Raw genomic sequence first — 25039 nt, 5'->3', positions numbered from 1 at the left:
CATTTTTTTTATCTATAGCAATATTTCTTTCCATAACCATTCTTTGGATTTGGGATGTAGCGTAGGGATGAGTGTAGTGCTGATATGAGTTTTGCGGTAGCGCTTAAACTCGGTTTAAGTGTATGACTTAAACGAGTTTCAGTGTAGTGCTTAAAAATATTGCATTGAGACTCAAATATTGTATAAGAATATTCACAATCCCAAGTATTGCAATATCACTACAATTTATAAGAGTGGGGCTTATACTTCTTTTTCAGTGTATCCGAACCGTTTTATTCATTTAAGAGATATCGCAGAAAAAAGAAACGATAAAAAACTTTTTTTTTTATATCCTCGAAATTTCGGAATTGATCGATTCCAAATCCTAATCATCTTTGGAACTCAATAAGACGTGCCGACTGTCACACGAGCCATTTTAATCGATTGATTCGTTCAGGAAATATAGTGATGGGAGAAAGGAATTTAAAAAAATAGCAATTTACTTGATTTTCCCTGGATACCTTATAATCTAATTCACCAAATGGTTCTACTATTCTACCAGAACTTATAATCGGTTTGTAGTTCTAGCCAAGACATTTTTTTTTTTTTTGATCTCGAAGAACTTGTAAAACCAATATATAAAATAATTTTTTCAAGCTCTAAGAGCTCGAACATGTATGCACAATAATGTTTTCAAGCTCCTTCAGCAAAAATAAACGCTACTCTTTAAATCATAGATTTTCGTATGTAACTTTGTAAAGTTTATACGAGATAGAATACTACCTACAAATAACACAAAGTCCTAAGCTTTATACTATAAATTACGATGTTCACGTCGTCAAACATCAGAATTCGATGCATTACTTTATCGCTAAAGTTAAAAAATTCAGCTTGATAGACTATAATCAGAACATCGTATAGCTAGAGAATAACTTTATTTATTGTTTAAACAAAATTCTTAATTAATTATTTGCTAATTTAAGGATTGATAAATGTTATATTTTTGGACTTCTTTGGATATACCCTTGGAAAAAATTTTTTAAAAACAATTATTTTTATGGCGCTGGGGACATATGGAACTTCAGAAGACAACTGAAGAGTAGGGATCTGGAATGAACAAAATTATAAATGATTTGCCATGATATAGCATGCTTACAGATATAAGTTTTCTTGATGACCTGCACACGAGATATCGAGTCCGTACCGGTTCTATTTCGATTTTGAGTAATTAAATGATTTAAGATAATATCAATTCTAAACACAAAGTTTTAGAGGAAAATCAGAAATATGAAAATGAACATAACGGATCATCCAGTAAAAGTTTACGACTATAAAGGATGAATGAACTTTAAGGGGACTTACATCCGTTAGTTGACATTCTTCGCCGTCATCCATGCCGGGGATTGTAATTTTTCCTTGAGATACGTTGTAATAATCGTAAATGTTATTTGTCAAGAAACACATCTCTGAAAACCATGATTGAAAAAAAAAATGTAAGAGATATATAAATATATATATATATATATATATCTATATATATATATATATATATATATATATATATATATATGCATATTAGAGTTCAAGGATATCTACATATCCTTGAAAACAGTTTCATGTGTTTCGCAATGCATATGCATCACTTTAAAGACAACTTCATTTATATATATATATATATATATATATATATACATATATATATATATATATATATTAGGCTGTATCAAAAAAATCGACTAATTTTTTTTTTAAAAAGTACTCTGAAAATATTGTTCAGGATACCGAAAAAATGACCCTGTTAAAACGGCAGCTCTTAATTTAAATGTTAAGGGGTGCCTCATCGCGATTTTCTATTTCCCATTTGATTAACATGAGAAAATATTTTTTTTTAAGTTTGGAATTTTATCATGCATTAGCAAATGGAAATATTGGAAAAACAATAGATATTATTATTGGAAATTGAACGCTTTACAAGAAATGTCTCTTATTATTTTTCGATAAGTTTTATTTTTCAAAAGTTATTCAAGGTCAAAGTTTGATTCATTGCACATTTTACTATCAGACTTGTAAAATGTTATAGGACCTTTTCTGTAGACATAAAAAAATCCAAATGGATTCAAATTATGGTTACTTACAGACATCTATTATAGTTAATGATAAATTACGTTATTTTATCGCAAACCAAGGAGTTTTGTCGCAAAACACGCTATTACTGTAAAATACCGTGATTTAGCGTGATGTAATTTTTCCAAAATGACAGAATACCGTACCTTTAGGACACGGTACTACATAATACCATATAATACTAAATTTGCACCGTAACTTTGGGGTAATAAACATAAAATACCGCAAAGTCTAGTATTTTATGCAACAATGTCGAAAGGAACGGTATTTTAGGGTACGGTATCCTAATTTTTTGGATTGCTGTAACTAACAATATCGACCGTAATGTATGGTATTGATAACGTAATTTACGGTACCTACTGTAATTTGCGGTAAATTTTGATAATTTACTGTAAATCAGCTGCACCAGAGAATTTTTTTTTCTTCTATCGTATTAATATAAAAAGAGCTCAATAGTTCAAATTAAAGGAACCTCACTAGCAATTAATTTTTCTACTTCGTAATAAATGAAGAAATTTCAAGTTCCATTCTGTAATCACAATTAAAATTATAAAATTCTGAATATTTTTCAGATAACATTCTTTACCGATCAATATGGTAATGGTTAAGAATTAATGATAAATGGTATAGTTTAATCAAAGAATGTGATTAAAAACATTAGTATTGTCGAATCTTTTAAGTTATATTTTCTTACAAATCTATAAATGTACAACTTTTTTAGTTATTCTGTGGGGTAAACACTAGAATAGTACATTTGTATTCCACGTATGTAATAAAGAATACGTGCAAGAATACTATGTGCAATTAGTGTAATCACTGATCGTTCACTTGAGCGGTTTCACCTCATTCTTGTGCCAAATTGTGCTCTCGTTAGTACTTGACAACATAACGACCTCATTGCGCAAAATAGTATTTTCCAAGTATTATGTACTTTTTCTTTCCCATTGCAAGCGGCTTGAAGCTTTTTAGCAGGAAACAGAGGATATCTAGATTTTACTAAACATTCATCGATATTCTTACCAAATTTTTAAATAAAAAAAAAAAAAAAAATTACTTTGAATAATTGAAATTCAAAAAAATCTGACAAATGTATATGCAATGAAATTTATGACGGAGGAACTTACATCCGTTTCCTCCATGTCTGATGCATCGTTGACTCTCGGAATTCTGGTCTTACCCTGGCTTATGTAGCAGTAATCACCGATCCGGTTGGATAACAGGCACATTTCTGCATTATTGTCTTTTTTTTATAATGGTCACGCATTTACATTATCAATTCAAATTGACAATTTTTAATGGGAAGAAAACGACATTTAAAAACTTATGAATAAAGCTGCAAATGCCCATATCACATTGCTTTCACTAACTTTATAACCAGCACTTTTAATAATCAGCCAAAGTATCAAGCACGAAATTATAAGTGATTATAAATGCATACAAAATGAAACAATAGGACAGATGTAAGCATAAAATTTTGTACTATTCGTAAGTCATTTTTTTTTTCAGTAACATAGTTAGTTAATAACGAACTCGAAAATAGAAATTGAAGTTAATTTGATGTTATACTTAAACATATTTATTTAAGGCTGATATAAATTTAATCCTTCTATAAAAAAGAGTTAGATTAGATCAATAAATACAAACTATAAATAAAAAATAACGCATATAGAAAATTGACGAATGATATGAAATTTATTATATAATTTATAAGTTAAATATTATTCAGAATTCCATCAACTAAATAGAATTATAAAGCATGAAATCTCGTCTGGAAAATTCTTGCATAACAAGTAACTTTAAAGAGGTTTTCTGATTTGAAAATCTAAAATTCAACACAATTTTTAGGACTGAATGAACAAAAAGAATATATATTTCCGACAAAGTATTTTTTACTTTCGCTCACCTCAAGCGCGAAAGTTTTAGGAACAATTTTTTTTATTGATACGGCAACATAACTTTTGTGTAATTGCCGTATATCAATCTTTAGAACTTCCTAATTTTTCACTTTCTTTGAATATAAATTTTTTTTTATAAAATCTCGAAATATCAATAAAAAAGATTACAGAAATATTTTTTTTATCATTTGATTTAGCCTTAAAAACTTCATCAATTTGACACTTTCAGAGAAGAATACTCTTTTAATAGTTAAAAAATTATAGAGATGTCGAATTAATTTTTAACTAAATTTTCCTCAAAGAAATTCCACCTCCAAATTTTTTATACTAATAACCCTGCTTAGAAATTCTCATAGAATCCAATAGATTCTTATAAATTCCCATAGAGATTTTATAAGAATGAATGAGTTCTATGAGAAGTGCTATAGTTAAGTACAAGGCCTTATACATATATGTATGCAGCTATAAGAATCTATCGGATAACAATTATATAATCGTCTAATACAAAGCTGATTTTATTACGACTTATTAATTCAACATTTGTAAAAATACAAATACTTTCACTATTACTGATTTAAATTGAAAATAACGAAGGAAAACGAAAATTAGTAAATCACATGAAAACAAATATTAATAGCAAATCATGATTGTTCGGAAAAATGCCTTTATATTTTTTGATTAGATCAGAACGGTTAGTTATTTAAAAATTTTAGCTCAGATTTAGAACATGCACTTACGTCGGTAACAAGCAGTTCTTCCCCGTCGTCAAGGCCGGGAATAGTGGTCTTGCCTTGAGACACAAAATAATAGTCTCGAATATTGTTGGACAACAGCAACATGTCTGAATGGGTAATAAAAAAACATGCATACAACATCACAATTAGAACATTGGTGATACTCCTTATTGCTTTAGTTCAAGGTTCCAGTTAATAATAATTATTTTAAATAATATTTGTTTATTTAAACTAACACTCAGAGAAATGTAAATGGTTACAGCAACTAAACCGTTAACATGCAATGTTCATTTTTCATCTAAGCACCTCAATTAAACACTTTTACTTAAAGTGTTTCAATTACTGTAACTCAAAATTTCTCTGACTGAATAGAATTCACTATAATCAAACGAATGTTATCATTAAGATTGGTTTCATAATTCTAAATCGTACACGGAGAAAATATTATTGCCATAAGTTAAGCGTTAAATCGTTACTAAAAACAACGTTATTTTTCTTAGGATTTTTTTTTATACATTTGGTACTGATATTTGCAGTTAAAAAATAATTTATGAGATTTACCATCGTAATTTTCCGAAAAGTTGTTGTTTTAAATTTAATCACAAAAAAATACAGTTTCAAAATTATGAATATAAAAAACACTCATAGATCGCAATTTTAACGAAGTATTTATTCTTGCACAAACATATTGATATTTACTTTTAAATAAAATAATTATTATGATGCTACTTCTGTATACTATGAACAAATTTTTAAATTATGATGTTCCATTGTAAATGTTCCAAATAGTCACCATTAAAATGCTGTCAGGTGGATTCAATGCATATAAACCGTAAAAAATTAAATTTGAAAGTGTCGCCTTTCATCACAAAAGTTTATTGTGAAAATAACGATGTTTAGAATAAGAAGAAAAAAAATTTTCATATTCTTTCCGTGCATCGAATTTGATAACACATTTTTTTCCATATTGAAGCAAAAAGATTGATGAATTCATATCAATCATCAATTTATATGTTCTATTTGAGATTATTAAAATTTTTTTATTGTACTATCCTCTAAAAAAATACATTAAAATAAAAAACATGCATTGATCATTTTAATAAAAAACAATAAAATCAAATAGATTTTATGTCTGTCAATTGACATCGGGTAGATATCATTGAAAACAATACTGAATTCAATACAAAATTTACTATACATTGACAAATCAAACACAGATCGTATTTTTACGAGTTTCCTGTTTAAAAGGTGATATACAGTCAAAAGTCAACCAGTTAAAAAAATCAACGGCAAATTCATTAAGTAAAATCAAGTCAACTTTTCAGCGTCTATTGTACGTCGGTTCTTACGTCAGTAAGTTGACACTCCTCGCCATCATCTACACCAGGAATCGTCGTTTTTCCCTGAGATACGAAGTAGTAGTCAGTGATGTTATCCGTGAGACAGCACATTTCTATGAAATGAGTTTTTATTTAAGTATGATTGTTAATGTTCAAGTCTTATGGCTTTCAATCAGTAATTTACTGCTGCCTTGGAATAAATTATTTTCTGTCTATTGAATAAATATTAAAAACACATATGATTTACGCTTACCGTAGTGACAAATATTGTTATTTTTTTTTTTTGATATGGTTGATCAATCACCGAAACATTGAAAATCTTAATTTAAGTATGAAGAATAAAAATATACTACCTGAAGAAAAAAAACGTTACCTTTTAACCCTTTCACTGACCCTGACATCATCTGGTAAAATATATGATAAGATCGCTCCAAAGCTTGTTGTGAAATGACTCGAGCCTTTTCAAGTAAATCTATGAAAAATTAAATTAATAAGTTTTTTTTACCAACAATGACATTGTTTTCGTAACTTACAAGTTTCTATGTCAGCACCAGCTAATTTTCCAGATGGACCAAAGTGAATTCGAATAAATTTACCCTTCAAAAATAAGCAGAACAATAAATTAAGATATCATTCATTTTCAATAAATATCGTTCAGAGATAGTTTTTGTGAAACATTACGGTGTTGCTTACGATAAATTGAGAACTATTCAATACTTGAGCAAATTTTGAACAGAATTAATAAACATTAGTCTATAACATAATCAAAGCTTAATAGCAGTTTAAGACAATTTCTGTGCTGTGTAATATTAATAGGAATTTTACCCATAAATTTTCATAAGAAAACTTTCTCTGTGTATTAATCAAAAATTGGTATTCTGTGCGGACATACAAAACGAGATGAATTATCGTTACGGACAGTCTTGGCGTTACCAAACGCTTCAAGTACAGGATTAGTTTGAACAACTTGATCTTCTAGGGAACCTTTTTTTTTGTCTCCATCATCAGATTTCTTTGTCGATGCACCCACAGTGGCAAAGTAAGCTATTACTTTTTTAGTATTTTCAGTTTTACCTGCACCAGATTCACCAGTGATTAACATGGACTGATTTTCACTGTCTGAAATAATAAAAGGAATTTGACATACATTAATATTTAGCTGTACGAATTTTTCACATAGTAAATTGTTTACATGAAAACATTAGCCAATAGGCTTTCATTGGTTCTATTGCAGTTTTAACAAATACAATTAAATTCTAACGGAGTATCTAGATAGGGTTACAAAAAGCTAACTAGTAGTCAAAGGTTGACTTAATTTTCATTTACCTGGAAAAAAATGATCAGATATGATCACATATGATCATGTATGAATACTCAGATCTGATCAGGACCTTTTTTTGGATCTAATAATGCATGATATTACATAATTATATATAACCATATATGATCGTGTATAATCATGTATAATCAGAGAGGATATTTTTCGGGTCTGATCAGAACTGAGCATTCATACCATGATTTTTATAAATTTTAAATTTATGCGGCCGGGAATATAATATTTGCACATATATGCAAGATTATTTGTATATAGTAACGTTCAAATTTATGGTATATTTCTATAAGGTTTCATTGTTTTCCGTCAAATAAGAAAATGATAATTAATATAGATATACTTCTGGAAAAACAACAAACATCAAAAAGTAACATGTTTAATCTAATTTTATTTGTTTAGTTTAACGACTGTTATAGAAAATGCATTAATACACACTTATCCAAAAAATTAAAGGAACACAAAAATTTTATAAATTTTTTAGTGATTTTTGAAAGGCTGTATTTTCATGAAAAATGATCGTATCGAAAAAACAAAAAAAGCAAATTGAAGCTCCAAATCTCTAGTTTAAAGAATTTTCAGCCAAATAATTTTCTGAGCTACGGTTTTTGCGGAATCGTAAGAAATAGGTCGAGACAAAATTTTTCTAAACTTTTTAGTTTTGTTTTTTAGGTCTACGGGGCAGGGAAAATTTTTTTTGAAAAAACCAATTTATGGCTCGTTTAGGAAATTTATTCAGCTACAATTTGCATTTTTTGTTTCTATGTACGACAATTTGCTGCTGAGATATCAGCCTTCAAATGAAAAAGGATTCTTTTGCCTTTGATTATCGACATTCAAGCTACTAATGGTCGCATAGTAATTTGAAAGGCAGTTTGCGAAACTTGAATAAATTCCCTACAAGTTCCATTTTCGATTAAAAGAAAAAATTTTTTTTATCTTTGATATCAATTTGAAAAAGCCGACAAAAATGGCCATTTTCGGATTTTTTAGACAACATCGCTACTTTGCAAATATTGATGGAAAAGTTAATATTACCAGATGATTTTACAGCTTTATGAACCCTCAAAAACCCTGGAAATTTTCAGATTGATCCATTTAACCGTTTCTCCGGGCTAATTGCTCAAAGTTTTACAAAACAATTAAAGGAACAAGTTTTGTCCCTTAATTTGTGTAATCATTACCAAAATGAAAAAATGAATTTTTTTTCGGATTTTCTTTCATTTTTGCGTTAGTTATTCAGTAAATGTGAGACAAAGAAAAAAAAATTTCCGAAAAACGAGATAAAACAAGAATTTTTTACATCCTATCCTCCTGGGTACTGATTTTCTAGACCAAGTTGAACTCCGAGTCCGTCACGGTGACGTTACATTTTTAAAGATTAATAAAGACGATCATCTTGAATTAAATGAATCTGACGAATCTTACATTCACCGGATTAATGTTATTAATAAAGCTGACGATGTAGACTTATCTCATATTACGGACGAACGCTATCGGGAAGAGATTCGTTAGATTATATTAAATTATAAGCCAGTTAAAACAAAAGATGCCGGAATAAAAGCCAGGATAGTTTTAAAATCTGATGAACCGGTTGTTTCTAGACCGCGAAGACTCCGTCTGAACGTCGGGAAGTTGACGATATTATAAGCATATGGTTGGAGGAAGGCATCATCCGTCCTTCAAATTCAGAGTATGCGAGTCCGATTGTTTTAGTACGGAAAAAAGACGGATCAGCCCGTCTTTGCGTGGATTACAGAAAATTAAATAAACTTATTTTGAGACCGCTATCGCCTTTGCCGTTGATTGAAGACCAAATAGATAGGCTAGCAGGGGGTACATATTTTACAATTGCTGATTTGGAGAATGGGTTTTTTCATGTCGATGTCGTGGAAGAGTGTCAAAAATTTACAGCTTTTGTAACGCCCGATGGGCAATATGAGTTTCGAGTACTTCCATTTGGAATGCCTCTCGCCCCTACATATTTTCAACAATACATAAATGCTATTTTTAGAGATTTAATACGTGCGGGAATATTGGTCGTTTACCTAGACGACTTAATTATTATTGCAAAGACCTTGGAAGAAGCTTTAGAAAGAATGAAGATGGTTTTTGAAGTTGAAGCTAAGCATGGGTTGAAAATAAAATGGTCAAAATGTCAGTTTGTAAAGACTACTGTTTCTGGGGCATATTGTATCCGGAGGTACAGTAAGACCCTCAGAGCATAAAACGTTAGCTGTAAGTAATTTTCCGGTCCCAAATACGATTAAGAAAGTACAGAGTTTTTTGGGCTTAACAGGGTACTTTAGAAAATTCATACCCAGGTACTCCTTTATTGCTAGACCCTTGACTGATTTTTTAAAGAAGGACGTTCTGTTTCACTTTGGTGCAAGAAAGATAGAAGCATTTAACACATTGAAAGACGCATTAGTATCTAAGCCTGTTTTAAATTTGTATAAAGTAGGAGCTGAGACAGAACTGCACATTGATGCCTCACGCTGGGGTTATGGTATGATTCTGATGCAAAAGGATTGTAACGATGGGAAATTCCATCCAGTGTATTATGCGAGTGGTAAAACTACCGAGGCCGAGTCTAAATATTGTAGTTACGAACTCGAAGTGTTGGCAATAGTAAAGGCCTTGGAAAAATTTAGGGTTTATTTATGGGCGATACCTTTTAAGATTATCACAGATTGTCAGGCTTTTACAGCCACAATGAAAAAAGAAAAGTTGTGTTTACGTGTAGCCAGATGGGCTTTACTATTGGAACATTTCAATTACGACATTCAACATAGGCCTGGTACGAGTATGATGCATGTGGATGCTTTAAGTAGGAATTCAATTGCGAAAGTTTTAGTTGTACGCGAGAATAAAGATGGAATTTTGATGCGTGTGAGAAGTGCGCAAGAGAAAGACGATGATTTAAAAATTGTACTAAGTAAGCAAGAGAGTGATGATATGAATGGGTATGTAGTGCGTAATAATTTAGTTTATAAAAATGTAGATGGTAATCTGTTAATTGTGGTGCCGAAAAGCATGCAGTTTCAAGTGATAAGACTAGTGCACGATAAAGGACATTTCGGTGTAAATAAAACTGAAGAAATTGTGAAAAAAGGCTTTTGGTTTAAAGGGATGAGGCCGAAGGTTGAGCAGGTAGTCGAAAGTTGTGTTCCCTGCATTTTGGCTGAAAAGAAACACGGTAAACCGGAGGGACTGCTTAATCCCATTAGCAAAGGTGACGTCCCAATGGATACCTACCATATAGACCACGTGGGCCCAATGACCAACACTCAGAAGAATTATAAACACATTCTCGTTGTAGTAGATGCGTTTACTAAATTTGTTTGGCTATATCCAACGAAGTCAACGAATACGGCGGACGTACTCAATCGACTCTGATGTCAATCAGCTATTTTTGGGAATCCAAGAAGAATTATTTCAGATAGAGGAACAGCGTTTACATTCAATGATTTCAAGCGGTATTGTGAAGAAGAAGGAATTCAGCATTCATTGATAGTCACTGGAGTGCCACGAGGAAACGGTCAAGTCGAGAGAATCAATCGAACCATCGTACCTTTGTTAACAAAGCAACGTCACCGAAACCTGAAAAGTGTTACCGACACGTTGACCTGGTACAACGCTACCCGAATGCGACCCCGAGTCGTAGCACAGGTAAAGCGCCTAGCCAGCTAATGTTTGGTGTAAACATAAGGCTTAAAGATGATTTGCGTTTACCTGAACTATTAGAAGAAGAATGGGCTACTCAGTTTGTGGAAAACCGTGAGGAATTACGCAAAGAAGCTAAATTCCAAATTACAAAGACTCAAGAGGAGAATCGACGAAGCTTCAATAAGAACCGGAAAGTCGCAAGGAGCTATCAAATCGGGGATTTGGTTGCTATCCAGCGAACCCAATTTGGTCCAGGATTAAAGTTGAAGGGTAAATTTTTAGGCCCATATCGCATAACCAAAGTTCTGAGGAACGATCGTTATGTGGTGGAGAAAGCCGGAGAACATGAAGGGCCGCAGAATACATCCACTTCAGCAGATCACATGAAGTATTGGGCCATGGAACCTGAAGAAGACAACAGCGACGATGAGTCAGAGTCCATCGACGACATCTGAGGACAGATGTTGCCGCAGGATGGCCGAATGTAGAAGCGGAAAAATATTTAGTTGTAAATATTTTCTCCGTTTTTTCCAGCTCAAGTATTTTAAGTAGTTGTTTAAGTAAATATAAGATTTTAGAGCGTCGTAAATTTAAGGATTAGGCGGTAACAAAGGCTACCTAACATGCTGTTGCCAGATGATGAAACGTGGCCAGTTTTGGCTAGTCTCGGTTATTGCAATATTGTATGACGAAGTGAAAATGTATGTTGCGTGAGAACGAGAGAGAGAATGAGAAAAATGCCGAGGTAGGTAAATGCCGAAAGGACTGTTGGTACCTAGTCGTTAAGTCAGTCTAAGACCATCGGGACTACTGTAAAGACGTACATGTCAATTTGTCCAAATAAAGAAACACTTCTGTAAAATTTAAACCTGCCGTCACACTGCAAATCTTAATTCAGTAAAATTAAAATTAATAGTATCAAAACCTACTGTCCTAATTTATCATTTTTACTACATATAGATGAAAAAAATTTGTTTTTTTCTAAAATTCAAACTGTAGCTTGTGGGGGGGATTTATTTAAGTTTCTAAAGTTGTCATCGAAATTACTGTGCGATCATTGGTTTCTGAGATATCGATAATCAAAGACAAAAATATCCTTTTTCATTTGATGGCTGATATCTCAGCAGCAAATTGTCGTATAAGGAAATAAAAAAAGGAAATTGGAGCTGAATAAATTTCCTCAACAAGCCATAAAATGACTTTTCTGAAAAAAAATTTTCCCGGCCCCGTAGACCCAAAAAACAAAACCAAACATTTAAAAAAATTTTATCTCAAGCCATTAGCTTGTCTTATTGCTCGAATGTGATTTTACCCTCAATACCCTCATATAACTATGATTTCAGCCTCAATTACCTAATTTAGAATATGAAGGGCAAATCCGCATTTCAAATTTTGATTCGGGATAACAGTGATCTTTTTTATTATAACTTTTTTGATAAAAAAAATTTCAGAATTTCGGTATTATTTCGAAAATCGGTATCGAACCCGCTTAAACAGTGCAGGAGTTCAAACTATCGGTGCAGGTATCGAAAAAAACCTAATTAATACATTTTTCAGAGTATTCATTTTTCGCGCTTAATTATTTTAATGTTTTGTGTAAAACATTACTGTATGGCATAGCCTCGGATATCTCAACTAAAAGAGCACTCAGTGCGTAGTTGACATGGTCTCGGTTCAGCTTTCAGATTATTTTCAAGCTTTGAAAAAAAAAACATTAATTTCAAATTTAAGTTCAGAAAATTTTTTTATTTAGACGAGTTAAAAGTCAATCACAATCCTAAACACGTTGTAAGGGTTCCTTATTTTTGAATCACTTAAATTGAACACCGATTTTAGGGGCCCCTTGTACCCCTCTCTCCTCATACTCTCAATCGGATATTTCTTGAGAATAGCCAGAACAGCTACCTAGGACGTTAAAAAGTTGAGTTCTGTTCAAAACTCGGTTTTCGAAAATTGGACCGAAACCAATAACTTGCCTTTTTGTTTTTTTTTTTAATTTTTAATTTTCTTAGCGGAAAGTCGAAAATTTACTGTGGATGTCAGTTAGTCTGTGTTTCAAAAAAAGTCCATGGAATGGATATCTCGAGAATGACTTGACGAAATCACTTAGATTTTTAACTTCCCGCTTAGAAAATCGATGATTTTCAAAAATTCGGGAAGTTATTGTTTTCACCCCGATTTTCGAAAATCGAGTTTTCATCAAATGTCGACATTTTGAGGTCCTAGGACGCTATTCTGACTATTTTCAGAATGATGTCCGAGTGTCTGTATGTGCGTGTATGTGTGTGTGTGTATGTGTGTGTGTGCGTGTGTGTGTGTGTGTGTGTGTGTGTGTGTGTGTGTGTGTGTGTGTGTGTGTGTGTGTGTGTGTGTATGTGTGTGAATGGCTTATAACTTTTTAACTAATGAATCGATTTGGATGTTTAAGGCGGCGATTGAAAGAGTTTGTTGGTCGTCAACTTTCCTGAAAAATTTCAGATCATTTGATCAAGTAGACTCAAAAATATTGGCGAATTACGAAAAAAAAAAATTTTCTTTTAGTTTTTTATTGATTTCTCAGAAACGAATTAAACGATCGACTTCAAAATTTAATCAGCTCTAGAACTCAATAAAACGCACCGAATGCCGCCTTAATCATCTCAATCGGTTAATTTGTTCGAAAGATATCGTTGGAGAAAGAAATGGTAAAAAACAGTTTTTTTCAAATATCTTCAAGACGGCAAAATCGATCGCTTTCAAATTCTAGTCAGCTCTAGAATTCCATAAAACGCGCCTATTTCCACTTCAAACGTCAAAATTGGTTAATTAGTTCAAAAGATATCAGCGTTGAAAAGTTAAAAAAATAACATTCTATATTATTTTTTCCAGATAAATCAAAATGTACTGTACTAAAATGTGTCTAAAATCTTACAAACTTTTCCTCTTTATGGTCTCTTTTGATCATCATATAATGCCATCAAACTTGTTCTTTAGTTTAAACTAATTATCAACGAAAAAATTGAAAAAACACAGTTGTTAATCATTTTCTCGGATATTTGATATATTATTGCTCTGACCTAAGCCAAAACTCATTCAAATCTTGATTTTGATCACTGACATTAATTTCTGCATCAATATATTTAGTTTATTGAACATAATCGGGAATTAAAATTTAAAAACCGCTTGTTCATTAATGATTTTCGATCCTTAATCTTTTAAACTTTAGCATAAAGCGTTACTTGTTAGAGTTTGAAAAACTCATAAAAAAACAATCGCATGCAATAAGATTTTCGAGCTAGAAGAGCTCGAAAATATAGTCACATTAATATTTTCGACTTCCTTGAGCTCGAAAACAGCGGGAAGTTTTGGGGCTGGTCCGCAGGGTCAACCGACAGACCGACTTTTTTGTTATGATCTTCAGAACTATGCAAATAAGATTATCTTCGAAAATTACTATTGTAGTCTTTCTCATTTTTTTTTTTTCTATAATAAATCATTTTTGTTAAAACCGGCATTTTTACATCTAAACAAATACACACTGCAACCGTTTCTATTGAAACTGTTTTCTTTTTCTTCTCTTACTTTTTTTATTGACAGTTGTATATTTACCATGGTAATTTCTATGAAAAAAACGTGGGTAATTCTAATCTATTTTATTTATTTTTTATTTTTGTTATAAGTTATTTCATATCTCTCTAAGTAGGTATATAAATAAGAATTGCCAGTATTGTACTGTCAAGAAATATTTCGGGTTAATTAAATAGACGAAACTTTTTATTAGCATCAAAATAAATACGAGATTCAGTAATCAATATAAAAAAATTGACTTCTCAAAATATTGCGTGAGCGTTTAAGGTGGGCACTTTTCGATTTTTCAATTTTTTTTTTTTTTTTTTTTTTTTTATTCATTTGTTGTTAAAGTTGGTTAAATCGGAATACCCTACGGCATTTTGTATCTTTGATAAATAGCGTTTTTAGATAAAACGCAAAGAATTGGTTTGTTTTGTATATATCGGTAATATTTATGCAAACTATTTTATATACTTTGAAATTAAGTTAAAAAGCTTTACTTTAACTTGTAACTTTTTTATTTCAATTAACAATCGATAGAAAAAAAAAAAAAAAAAATTTGTTCAAATAACAAAAACCAAAATTTTCAATGAAAAATTGCCGTCGAGTCATGTGGGACAAGTCAAGTGTGGGTCAAGTGTGCCCTGTGAGTAAGTGTGCACAAACCTATTTATCTTACTGAAATGCATGGGCCTGGGCATACTTACCCACTGCGCACACCTGCCCCACATTACTCTACATGCAATAAACTTTTCATTTGCTTTAATATTTCTAATGTAACATGAATGCTAATGGCATCCATATTTCGACTTTCCAACTTTTTGCTTTTCTTCCTGCTCTATAATTTTACCGTTATTTATTTATTGATTTGTATAATTTGTTGATAATAATTAACTAAGTATTACAGTTTGTGAACTTCAAAAAATTAATTAAGGGATTAACTTACTTGTTAACATGTTGACATAGGCACCATCAGAAATAGCAAAAATATGAGGTGGCACTTCACTACGTCTTTTACCACGATATAATTTGGCGCATCGTCCCGTATAAACAGGATATCGTTTGTAAGGATTGATCGCAACACAGAAGAGACCAGAGTATGTCTGAAATAAATATAATTACATTATTATAGAAAATTAAAGTATAATATATTTTTTTTTTCATTGACTGTAGTCCAAAAAAAGCCGTACCAGTAATTAAAGTATCTATTCTCAGATTAATTTATTATTAGGTAACTAAACATATCTTTATACAATATTATCTCTGATTAGAAACTACTATTAAAAATATTTTAATCGTTTCAAATCGTCATGAATTGTCAATTGAATATTAAAGATGATTAAATATTTAATCGTCATAAATCATTTTTAACTTTCATGCGGGGCGAGAAACTGTAGTATTATTTGACGATTAAAGATGATTCCTGACGATTAAAACTTTCTAGTCGTCATAAATGGTCCCTAATCGCAAAGTAATATTACAATTTCTCGTTTCGCATGAAGATTAAAAACGATTTCGATGATCCAAAATTTTAATCGTCATTAATCTTTTTTAATCATATAGCAATAATTAGTCTTTTGACGATCATAGACGATTAAATGTGAAAAACCATGACGATTATGAGTATTAAAGACGATGAATGATGATTTAATTTTTAATTGTTTTTAATCGTCACAAATCGTATTTTCTGTTTAGAGTAGTTCACTACAATGATAGACAAAATTTTGAGCATTGAAAAAGATTTCTTAATATATAAGAAATCATTTCTCAGAAACCATTTTTGTATATTTGACAAATATTTCTCACTATTTGAGGAATTATTTCTTAAATAGTAAGAGATATCTTTAAATGCTAGAAAATTCTTCTATCAGTGTCAGCAAATAATGTATGACCAACAATTCAATTTATCAGTAAGCTCCATGCAATCTATTCAAGATATAGAAATAGGTAGAGCATTATTTTTACATAGAAATTAATATTCTGAATGATTAATTATTATGATGATTTGTTTTTTGTTTCTTTTTTTTTTTTTGTGTGAATTTGCACACTTGATATAAAAAATGAATCTACGCCAATCAGGAATGGAAATTCATTGAACAAAAAAAAAAATGATTCAGTTTAAGAGTAGGAGAAATTTAAAAATTGACTAAATCATTTAAAGATTGTACATGCAATCCGGTTATGCACATATGCTACATTTTTGTGGTAAAACTCCTTTTCTTGGATTCAGCATTAAAATGACTTTTACTTTTATCAATGTTATTTCATAAAAAATCAAACAAGCTTGAAAGTATGGAATTATTATTCTGGATGTTTCACAAAGCTCACTTAATTATACACCAATACATCATGCATTAAGATTCTTAAGACCACAGTTGCAACAAATAAAGTTCATTTAAGTTTCAGAACTTAATGATGAATTTCGACTTTTAATATTTACAAAGGTTTTAAATAAAACAAAATTAATAATGTTATCTTAAAAACATTGGTTATTAATTTCTTAATAGAAGCTGGGTAGTGTATTAATAAATCAGTTGATTATGAATTCGGAGTTAACTTGCTATAAGAGAAGTTATCTAAAAAGGAAAGCATTTGCCGATAAGCATTGAACTATGGTCATCACTGAAACATTTATACATTTCATAATACATTGATCATTTTTAATCGCAATACGATTATTTTGCTTTTTACAAGTACTAGCCATAACATGCTCGCTTCGCTGGCCTTCATTTTTTCAAAAATCCCGCCACTATCACAGTTGACCAATCGATAACCGAATAAAATAGTCACAAAAGTGACGTAAAACAATACGACATCCGGTCATCAACTTTTTAGAAGAGGATTGGCATGTATTTAGATTCATGGCCTAATAAATAGATTTTTGATGGAAAAGAGAAAAAATAACACCGATAGAAAGATTTTTCAGCATTTATATATAATTATATATTTCTCGATATTCCTTTAATCGTAAGAAATATTTGTCAAATAAAAAAAAATAATGTTTCAGAAATGATTTCTTAAATATTCAGAAATCTTTCTAAGTGCTGAAAAATCCTTCTATCAGGGAAGAAAAAATGACAAAACGTAAAATTAATAAAACACAAAATATCATGCTAAAATACAGTTTTTTTGAGTCTTACGTAGATAAGTTTATGATAATAACGCTGTTTCAAATTATGTAAAACAGAAGCATCATTAAGATATGTTAAATTTGACATATCCTCAGCTTTCTCATACTTTGGTGGATTGACTTGAGATAGTTGATCTTTTTTGAAGTCCTTGGTCTATTTATAACAGAAAAAAGTATGTATTAGATTCTAAATACACTTAGATTTATAAATATATTATAATTGTACTGCTAAAAAACGTGTAAAAACCGCCGATTTTTTAAATTTTAGTAAATTGATTAAAACCCGTTATTTTTAGTATATTATTTGGTGTGAAGGTTTTTGATTTACGAATTGGTAGTAAAGAACAGTTAATGATAAACAAATAATAATAACTAAAATTTTTTTTTTAACGAGCCTCAAAGTTTTGAAAGACTACTTTTCTAAAAAATTAAAGGATAGTTATTATTTTAATGTTAAGACAATTTATTTCAGCATATAAAAGTATAATCAATAATTTATTTAGACCATAGTAAACATTTTTTAACTTTCCGCTGGAAAAATTCAAAATTTTCAAAAATTCGGGAAGTTATTGGATTCAATTCGATTTTTGAAAACCGAGTTTACATTAATGTCGAGGTTTTGAGATCCTAGAAAGCTATATATATATATATATTAGGGTGCTTTGTTTCCGGCAAAAGTATTTTTTTTGTTGCTCATCAAGTAAAATATTGTGTTTTATGCTAAAACAAAAATTTCTGCCAAGTTTGAGCTCGTAATTCCAATCCTAATTGCTTTCCATTTGATTTCAAAGATTTTCCATTTAAAATACACGTAAATTAAATTACTTTTTTTTTTAATTTCTAATACTCAGCTGCGTTTTATGATATCGACGTGGGATTGGTCGCAAATTGTAGGGCATTTGGTGTTCTTCAAAAGTGCCCATAGAAACTTAGCTGTAATTCCAGCTGCTTCACTGATGTCCGCTGAGGAAGTCATTTTTCGTATCAAATTGACCTTTATTGGCTTGCAGACCGTAAACCAATGAATGCACACCAAAAATTTTAATGAAAATTTTGTAGGAAATTTTATTCCCTCCAAAAAAAACCTATGAGTCAAGTTGCTAAAGTCCATAGTTTCCGAGTTATAGGAATTTTAATCATTTAAAAAATATAATATTAAAAAAAAAATGACAATTGCTACTTTATTTTTTAAATTATTAAAACTCCTATAATTCGGAAACTATGGACTTTAACGACTTGACTCAAAGAACTTTTTTTGGAGGGAATAAAAATTTCCTATAAAATTTCCATTTAAATTTTTGGTGTGCATTCATTGGTTTACGGTCTGCAAGCCAATAAAGGTCAATTTGATACGAAAAATGACTTTCTCAGCGGACATCAGTGAAACAGCTGGAATTACAGCTAAGTTACTATGGGCACTTCTGAAGAACACCAAATGCCTTACAATTTACGACCGAAACCGCGCCGATATCTTTGAAATCAAATAGAAAGTACTTAAGTTTGGAATTAAGAGCTCAAACTTGGCAGGAATTTTTGTTTTAGCATAAAAAACAATATTTTACTTGATGAGCAACAAAAAAAATACTTTTGCCGGAAACGAAGCACCCTAATATATGTATATATATATATATATATATATATATATTAGGGCGGCGCAAAAAAACCGAGTACTTTTTTTTCGAGTCTCTTATAAAAATTTGTTGGTTTACGATGTTTTAAGAAGATTCTCCAAAAATCAGCTCGATAAAAAAATTTTCAAGAGGTTGCTCACGAATTTTGAAAATATCAAAAATGATCGAAATTCGACTTTTTTATTTCAAATTTTTTTCTTTCTCATGACAGCAATAGTTTATATATGTGAAATCATGACTACGTTTAAAATTTAAGACCAAAATTTAAATTTTTAAACCTCGCTCAAGAATTTTGAATGTTTCCAAGTGCTGTCTTTTAAACGTTTTCGAGCGACTCTTAAATATTAATAATAAAGCTTCTCGATTTTTTCACGATCAATTAGCATCACAGTGAACGAAAATATAACCTGAGAAATAGAAATAATAAGTTATTTACATACTTTTTTATTTTTTAATTCAATTTGTAGATTTTTTCGCTTATTTAAAACTCTCCAAATTTTACTGTTTCAGACTGTCCTGTATATTTTTTGGTTATGAGCAAGTTATATTTTACTGAAATTACAATAATTAAGTCATGAAAAATACAACAACTAATTCAAACTATTAGTTACGAATTATCAGTTAATATTCGAAATTCTTGAGTGCCGTTTAAATATTTAAATTTTGGGCTGAAATTTTTAGCATAGTCATCAATTTACAAGTATAAACTATTGCTGCCACGAGAAAGAAGACATTTAGAAATTAAAAATTCGAATATCAACCATTTTTTATATTTTCAAAATTCGTGAGCGAGCTCTTGAAAATTTTTTATCGAGCTAATCTTTGGAGAGGCATCTTTAAACATCGTAAACCAATAAATTTTCATGCGAGATCGAAAAACAAAAATAGTCGGTTCTCTTGAGCTACTCTAATATATATAATAATATATTAGGGTGTCCCAAAACAAGCGAATATTTTTTTTTTAACCTATTATGGGCTCAAAAGTTACTTTACATTATAAAAAAAACCCTCACCAAATTTCACCCAGATATCTTTAAAATTGAGCTATCACAAAGGGAGGTCCCCTTTCCCGTTTAAAATACACGTAAAAATTTTTCATTTTAGTTTTTCGTTATTAAGACTATGGAAAAATTTTTTTTTTATATCCGCTAAGTATGAATTTATAGGAAATAAAATTTTCTACAAAAAAGTGCAGATGCATTAAGTATATCAAACGAATTGGGAAAAAGTTACGGGGCTTCAAAGATCGACAAAAATTTAGTTTCCTCAGTGTTAAATTTTTTTTATTTTTATTCTATCAAAAAATTTTATTTCCGAATTTTGACAAGCTTGGTCTTGTAGGAAATTTCATTTCCTACAAAAAGTATCAAATACCATATATACGTCAAATGAATGAGGAAAAAGTTACAGGGCTTTAAACGACAACGAAAAATGAAGCTCACTTATCGACGACATTTAAGTTCGAAAAACAAATATTTTTAAAACTACATTTTTCGATGACATTTAAATCCCTGTAACTTTTTTCTCATCCATTTGACGTATATATGATATCAGATAATTTTTGTAGGAAATGAGATTTCCTACAAGACCATGCTTGTCAAAATTTGAAAAAAAAAATTTTTGATAGAATAAAAATAAAAAATAATTTAACACTGAGAAAACTAAATTTTTGTAGGTCTTTGAAGCCCCGTAACTTTTTCCCAATTCGTTTGACATACATAATGCATCAGCACTTTTTTGTAGAGAATTTAATTTCCTACAAAATTCATCCTGTGTGGAATAAAAAAAAAAATTTTTCCATAGTCTTAATAACGAAAAACTAAAATGAAAAATTTTTACGTGTATTTTAAATTGGAAAGGGGATCCCCTTTGTGATAGCTTAATTTTAGAGATATCTGGCTGAAATTTGCTGAGGATTTTTCAGATAGATTTCTTTGAAAATCGGCCTATTGCAATGGGTCTCATGATCGAATTATCAAAGAATTTTGCCACGCCAGAATTTAGTAGAGTCAAAAAATACCATCCACTCAAAAGTTTGTATATGTATGTATATATATATATATACCCAATATAACGCGCCTTGTCATCACGATAGCGCCCACAATTCTTAACGGATCATAATGAAATTTTATACACTTATTTATTAGACGATTACCTTGATCAAGTTCAAAGATGAGCCCAATCGGTCAATTACTTTAGAAGTTGTGGGTGTTAGAAATTTTTTCTGATTTTCATAAAATTGAATTTTCTGGCTATATTCTAAAATAACTTTTGAATCGAAAATAATAGCTCAATTCTGTAAAAAGTATCTCAAAATTTGAACGATTAGCTTTAATTTTCACTGTAATGCTTGATTTTTTGAAACATCTTTTCTAACAATTTGATGATATCGAAAATTTCAAAAAAAAAAAATAAAAAAACTTAGTTTTGCAGCTTAGTCTTCTAATAACTTCTAAATAATAAGGCATAACCCATTTCCTTAAAATTCATGTTAAAGCTTACAAAATAAATATTAATTACACTTTTGTAGCTTTATTGTGTTTACATGCATAAGAATCTATGCATCTACCTTTCCATTCCGGGTAAGGCCGGATGGTTCTTTTTTATAATATGAAGTAACTTTTGAGCTCATAACGAGTTAAAAAAGAAAATATGTGTTTTTTTTTTGGGACAACCTAATATATATATATATATATGGGGCATTCCACGCCGAATCGTTTCGAATTCTTATTGAGAAGGTTTGCATGTTTTAGGTTTCCACTATATTAAATTGGTGTTAATACCGTACGATGGACGGTGTGGCTCAATAAGTTATAGATCAAATTGAATGGAATATAGTATAGTGCCGGATAGCTCAACTGGTAGAGCACTCGGCGCGATACCGACATGGTCTGGGTTCGATTCCCAGTTCGGGCTATCTATATTTTTCTCAATTTATCTATAAATTGTCTTATTGAGAAGGTTTGCATGTTTTAGGTTCCCACTATATTAAAATGGTGTTAATTTAAACCCAATTTAAGTTAAACCCAATTTAATATAGTGGAAACCTAAAACATGCAAACCTTCTCAATAAGACAATTTATAGATAAATTGAGAAAAATATAGATAGCCCGAACTGGGAATCGAACCCAGACTATGTCGGTATCACGCCGAGTGCTCTACCAGTTGAGCTATCCGGCACTATACTATATTCCGTTCAATTTTATCTATTTTAAACGTTTAAACGTTTGAATTTTCAATTTCCTCCATTTTTTGATAATTTTTAGTACTCATCAAAAAACTCATCCTCCTAAGTTTTGGGATTTTTTTCATCATCGGTTTAAAAGATATGGAATTATTAAAAAAATCGCTATTTTCATGGTTTTTTGTTTATAACTTTTTGAAAAATGGTTTAAATAAAGACTCAGAGGAAAAAAAAGTTTCATTTTTCTATGTACTTTTGGAACGAAAATACGAATTATTTTTTGGAAAAATTTTTTCGCGTTATCTTCGAGTTTTAAAACTTCAAAGTCGTTTTCTGGAAATCATGCATATTCGGATTTTCCTGAAAATTTGTGCCAACTATTCCACAACTTTTTAGGTGGTTCCGGTCGTGGGACTTCCGTGGTTACTATTTTTTTTTATTTTTGAACATTAAAAAATTTTTTTCCTACTAAAAATCACTAATTGCTATTTTTGTCATTATATATTATTTTTTACATCATTTTTCAGTATTTTCTCACCTTCCGACGCAATCAAAAGATTTTTCAAATAGCTCGTTAAATTTTTTAACTTTTAAAAACGTATTTTTTAGCAAACAAAATTTGATAGAAAGAAGTAAACAAATTTAACGAGCTATCTGAAAAATCTTTTGATTGCGTATAATTGTGAGAAAATACTGAAAAATGATGTAACAAATAATATATAATAACGAAAATAGCAATTATTGACTTTTGATGGGAAAAAAATTTGACTTTCAAAAATAAAAAAAAACAGTAGCCACGGAGGTCCCACGACCGGAATAACCTAAAAATTTGTGGAATAGATAGAACTTTGTTGTCACAAATTTTCATGAAAATCCAAATATGCATTATTTTCAGAAAACGACTTTAAAGTTTTAAAACTCGAAGGTAACGCGGAAAAATTTTTTCAAAACATAATTCGTATTTTTTTTCTAAAAGTACATGGAAAAACGAAACTTTTTTATCCTTTGAGTTTTTTATTTAAACCATTTTTCAAAAAGTTATAAGCAAAAAACCATGAAAAGAGCGATTTTTTTTAATTCCATATCTTTCAAAACAATGATAAAAAAAATCTCAGAATTCAGGACGATGAGTTTTTTGATGAGTACTAAAAAATTTCAAAAAATGAAAGTTAAAAATTTTAATTTACGAAACCGTCCGATTTGGCTTGGAATGCCCCATATATATATATATATATATATATATATATAGGCAGAAATCAATGTCGGGGATCAAAATCAAGATTTAAATAAATTTTGACTCATGTAAAAAACAATAAAATATGAAATATCCGATAAAAATATTAAAAACTACGTTTTATCGATTTTTTTGTTAATAATATGATTTAAACTAAAAACCAACTTCGATGACATTATATGATCGGAAGAAACCATAAAAAAGATGAGTTGGGATGATATCAGACACATTTTAGTACGTTATATTCTGATTTTTCCGGAAAAAATAACATAAAATGTTATTTTTTTAACTTTTCAACGCCGACATCTTTTGAACTAATCAATCGATTTTGATAGTTGACGTGTCAATCGGCGCGTTTTATTGAGTTCTAGAGCTGATTAAAATTTGAAATCGATCGCGTCAGTCGTTTCGAAAATATTTAGAAAAAACCGTTTTTCACCATTTCTTTCTCCCGCGATAACTCTCGAACGAATTATCCGATTTTCATGTTTGAGGTGGCAATCGACGCGTTCCATTGAGTACTAGAGCTGATTAGATTTAGAAGTCGATCGTATAAGTCGTTTTTGAGAAATCAATAAAAAACTAAAAAAAAAATTTTTTTTTTTTTCGTAATTCGCCAATATTTTCGAGTCTGAATAATCTGAAATTTTCAGAAAAGTTGAAGGCCAACAAGCTCTTTCGATTGCCACCTCAACCATCCAAATCGATTCATTAGTTCAAAAGTTACAAAGAGTTTACATACACACACACACACACACACACACACACACACACACACACACACACACACACACACACACACACACACATACATACACACACTCGGACATCATTCTGAAAATAGTCAGAATAGCTTCCTAGGACCTCAAAACGTCGGCATCTGATGAAAACTCGATTTTCAAAAACCGGGGTGAAAACAATAACTTCCCGAAATTTTCGAAAATCGTCGATTTTCTTAGCGGGAAGTTAAAAAACTTGTCTGACAAAATACCCATGCTTCATGAACATAGCAGTGTTTAAACATGTTTAAATTAAAACAGTTTTATATTTTCATGTCATAAAATAATTTTAGGTATTAATATTGATTCTAAATGTATTTCAAAACTATCTGATGTTTTTGCGAATTATAACTACATAGAAAAAACAGTTAACTCGAATCAAGAAAAAAATGTTTGATTCAAGAAAATTTCTGTAAACAATTCGGAAAATCAAAATCTTCTTGTGTTACGTTCCCGTCATA

The 25039-nt window shown here is 30.3% G+C and overlaps 1 protein-coding gene across 14 annotated transcripts in view; it reads right to left on the bottom strand.

Annotated features, from left to right (window-relative positions):
• LOC103577568 (myosin heavy chain, muscle) overlaps positions 1-25039 on the bottom strand; it is a 93547-nt gene that overhangs the window by 65439 nt on the left and 3069 nt on the right. For 5 of the 14 annotated variants that reach the window (XM_014442846.2, XM_014442859.2, XM_014442840.2 and 2 more), the window contains exons 3-8: positions 17761-17904; positions 15567-15723; positions 6965-7191; positions 6606-6669; positions 6446-6544; positions 4736-4839 (exon numbers count right to left, since the gene is read on the bottom strand). In XM_014442846.2, the coding sequence (XP_014298332.1) occupies positions 4736-4839; positions 6446-6544; positions 6606-6669; positions 6965-7191; positions 15567-15723; positions 17761-17904 (795 nt within the window). Of the gene's footprint in view, positions 1-1341; positions 1446-4735; positions 4840-6081; positions 6186-6445; positions 6545-6605; positions 6670-6964; positions 7192-15566; positions 15724-17760; positions 17905-25039 lie in introns of all 14 variants that reach the window. The other 9 variants (XM_053738230.1, XM_014442865.2, XM_053738232.1 and 6 more) reach the window with 2 other exon arrangements.

The sequence above is a fragment of the Microplitis demolitor genome, chromosome 4 (assembly GCF_026212275.2).
Source record: "Microplitis demolitor isolate Queensland-Clemson2020A chromosome 4, iyMicDemo2.1a, whole genome shotgun sequence".
Lineage (NCBI taxonomy): Eukaryota > Metazoa > Arthropoda > Insecta > Hymenoptera > Braconidae > Microplitis > Microplitis demolitor.
This window is presented reverse-complemented; position numbering and strand designations above follow the sequence as displayed.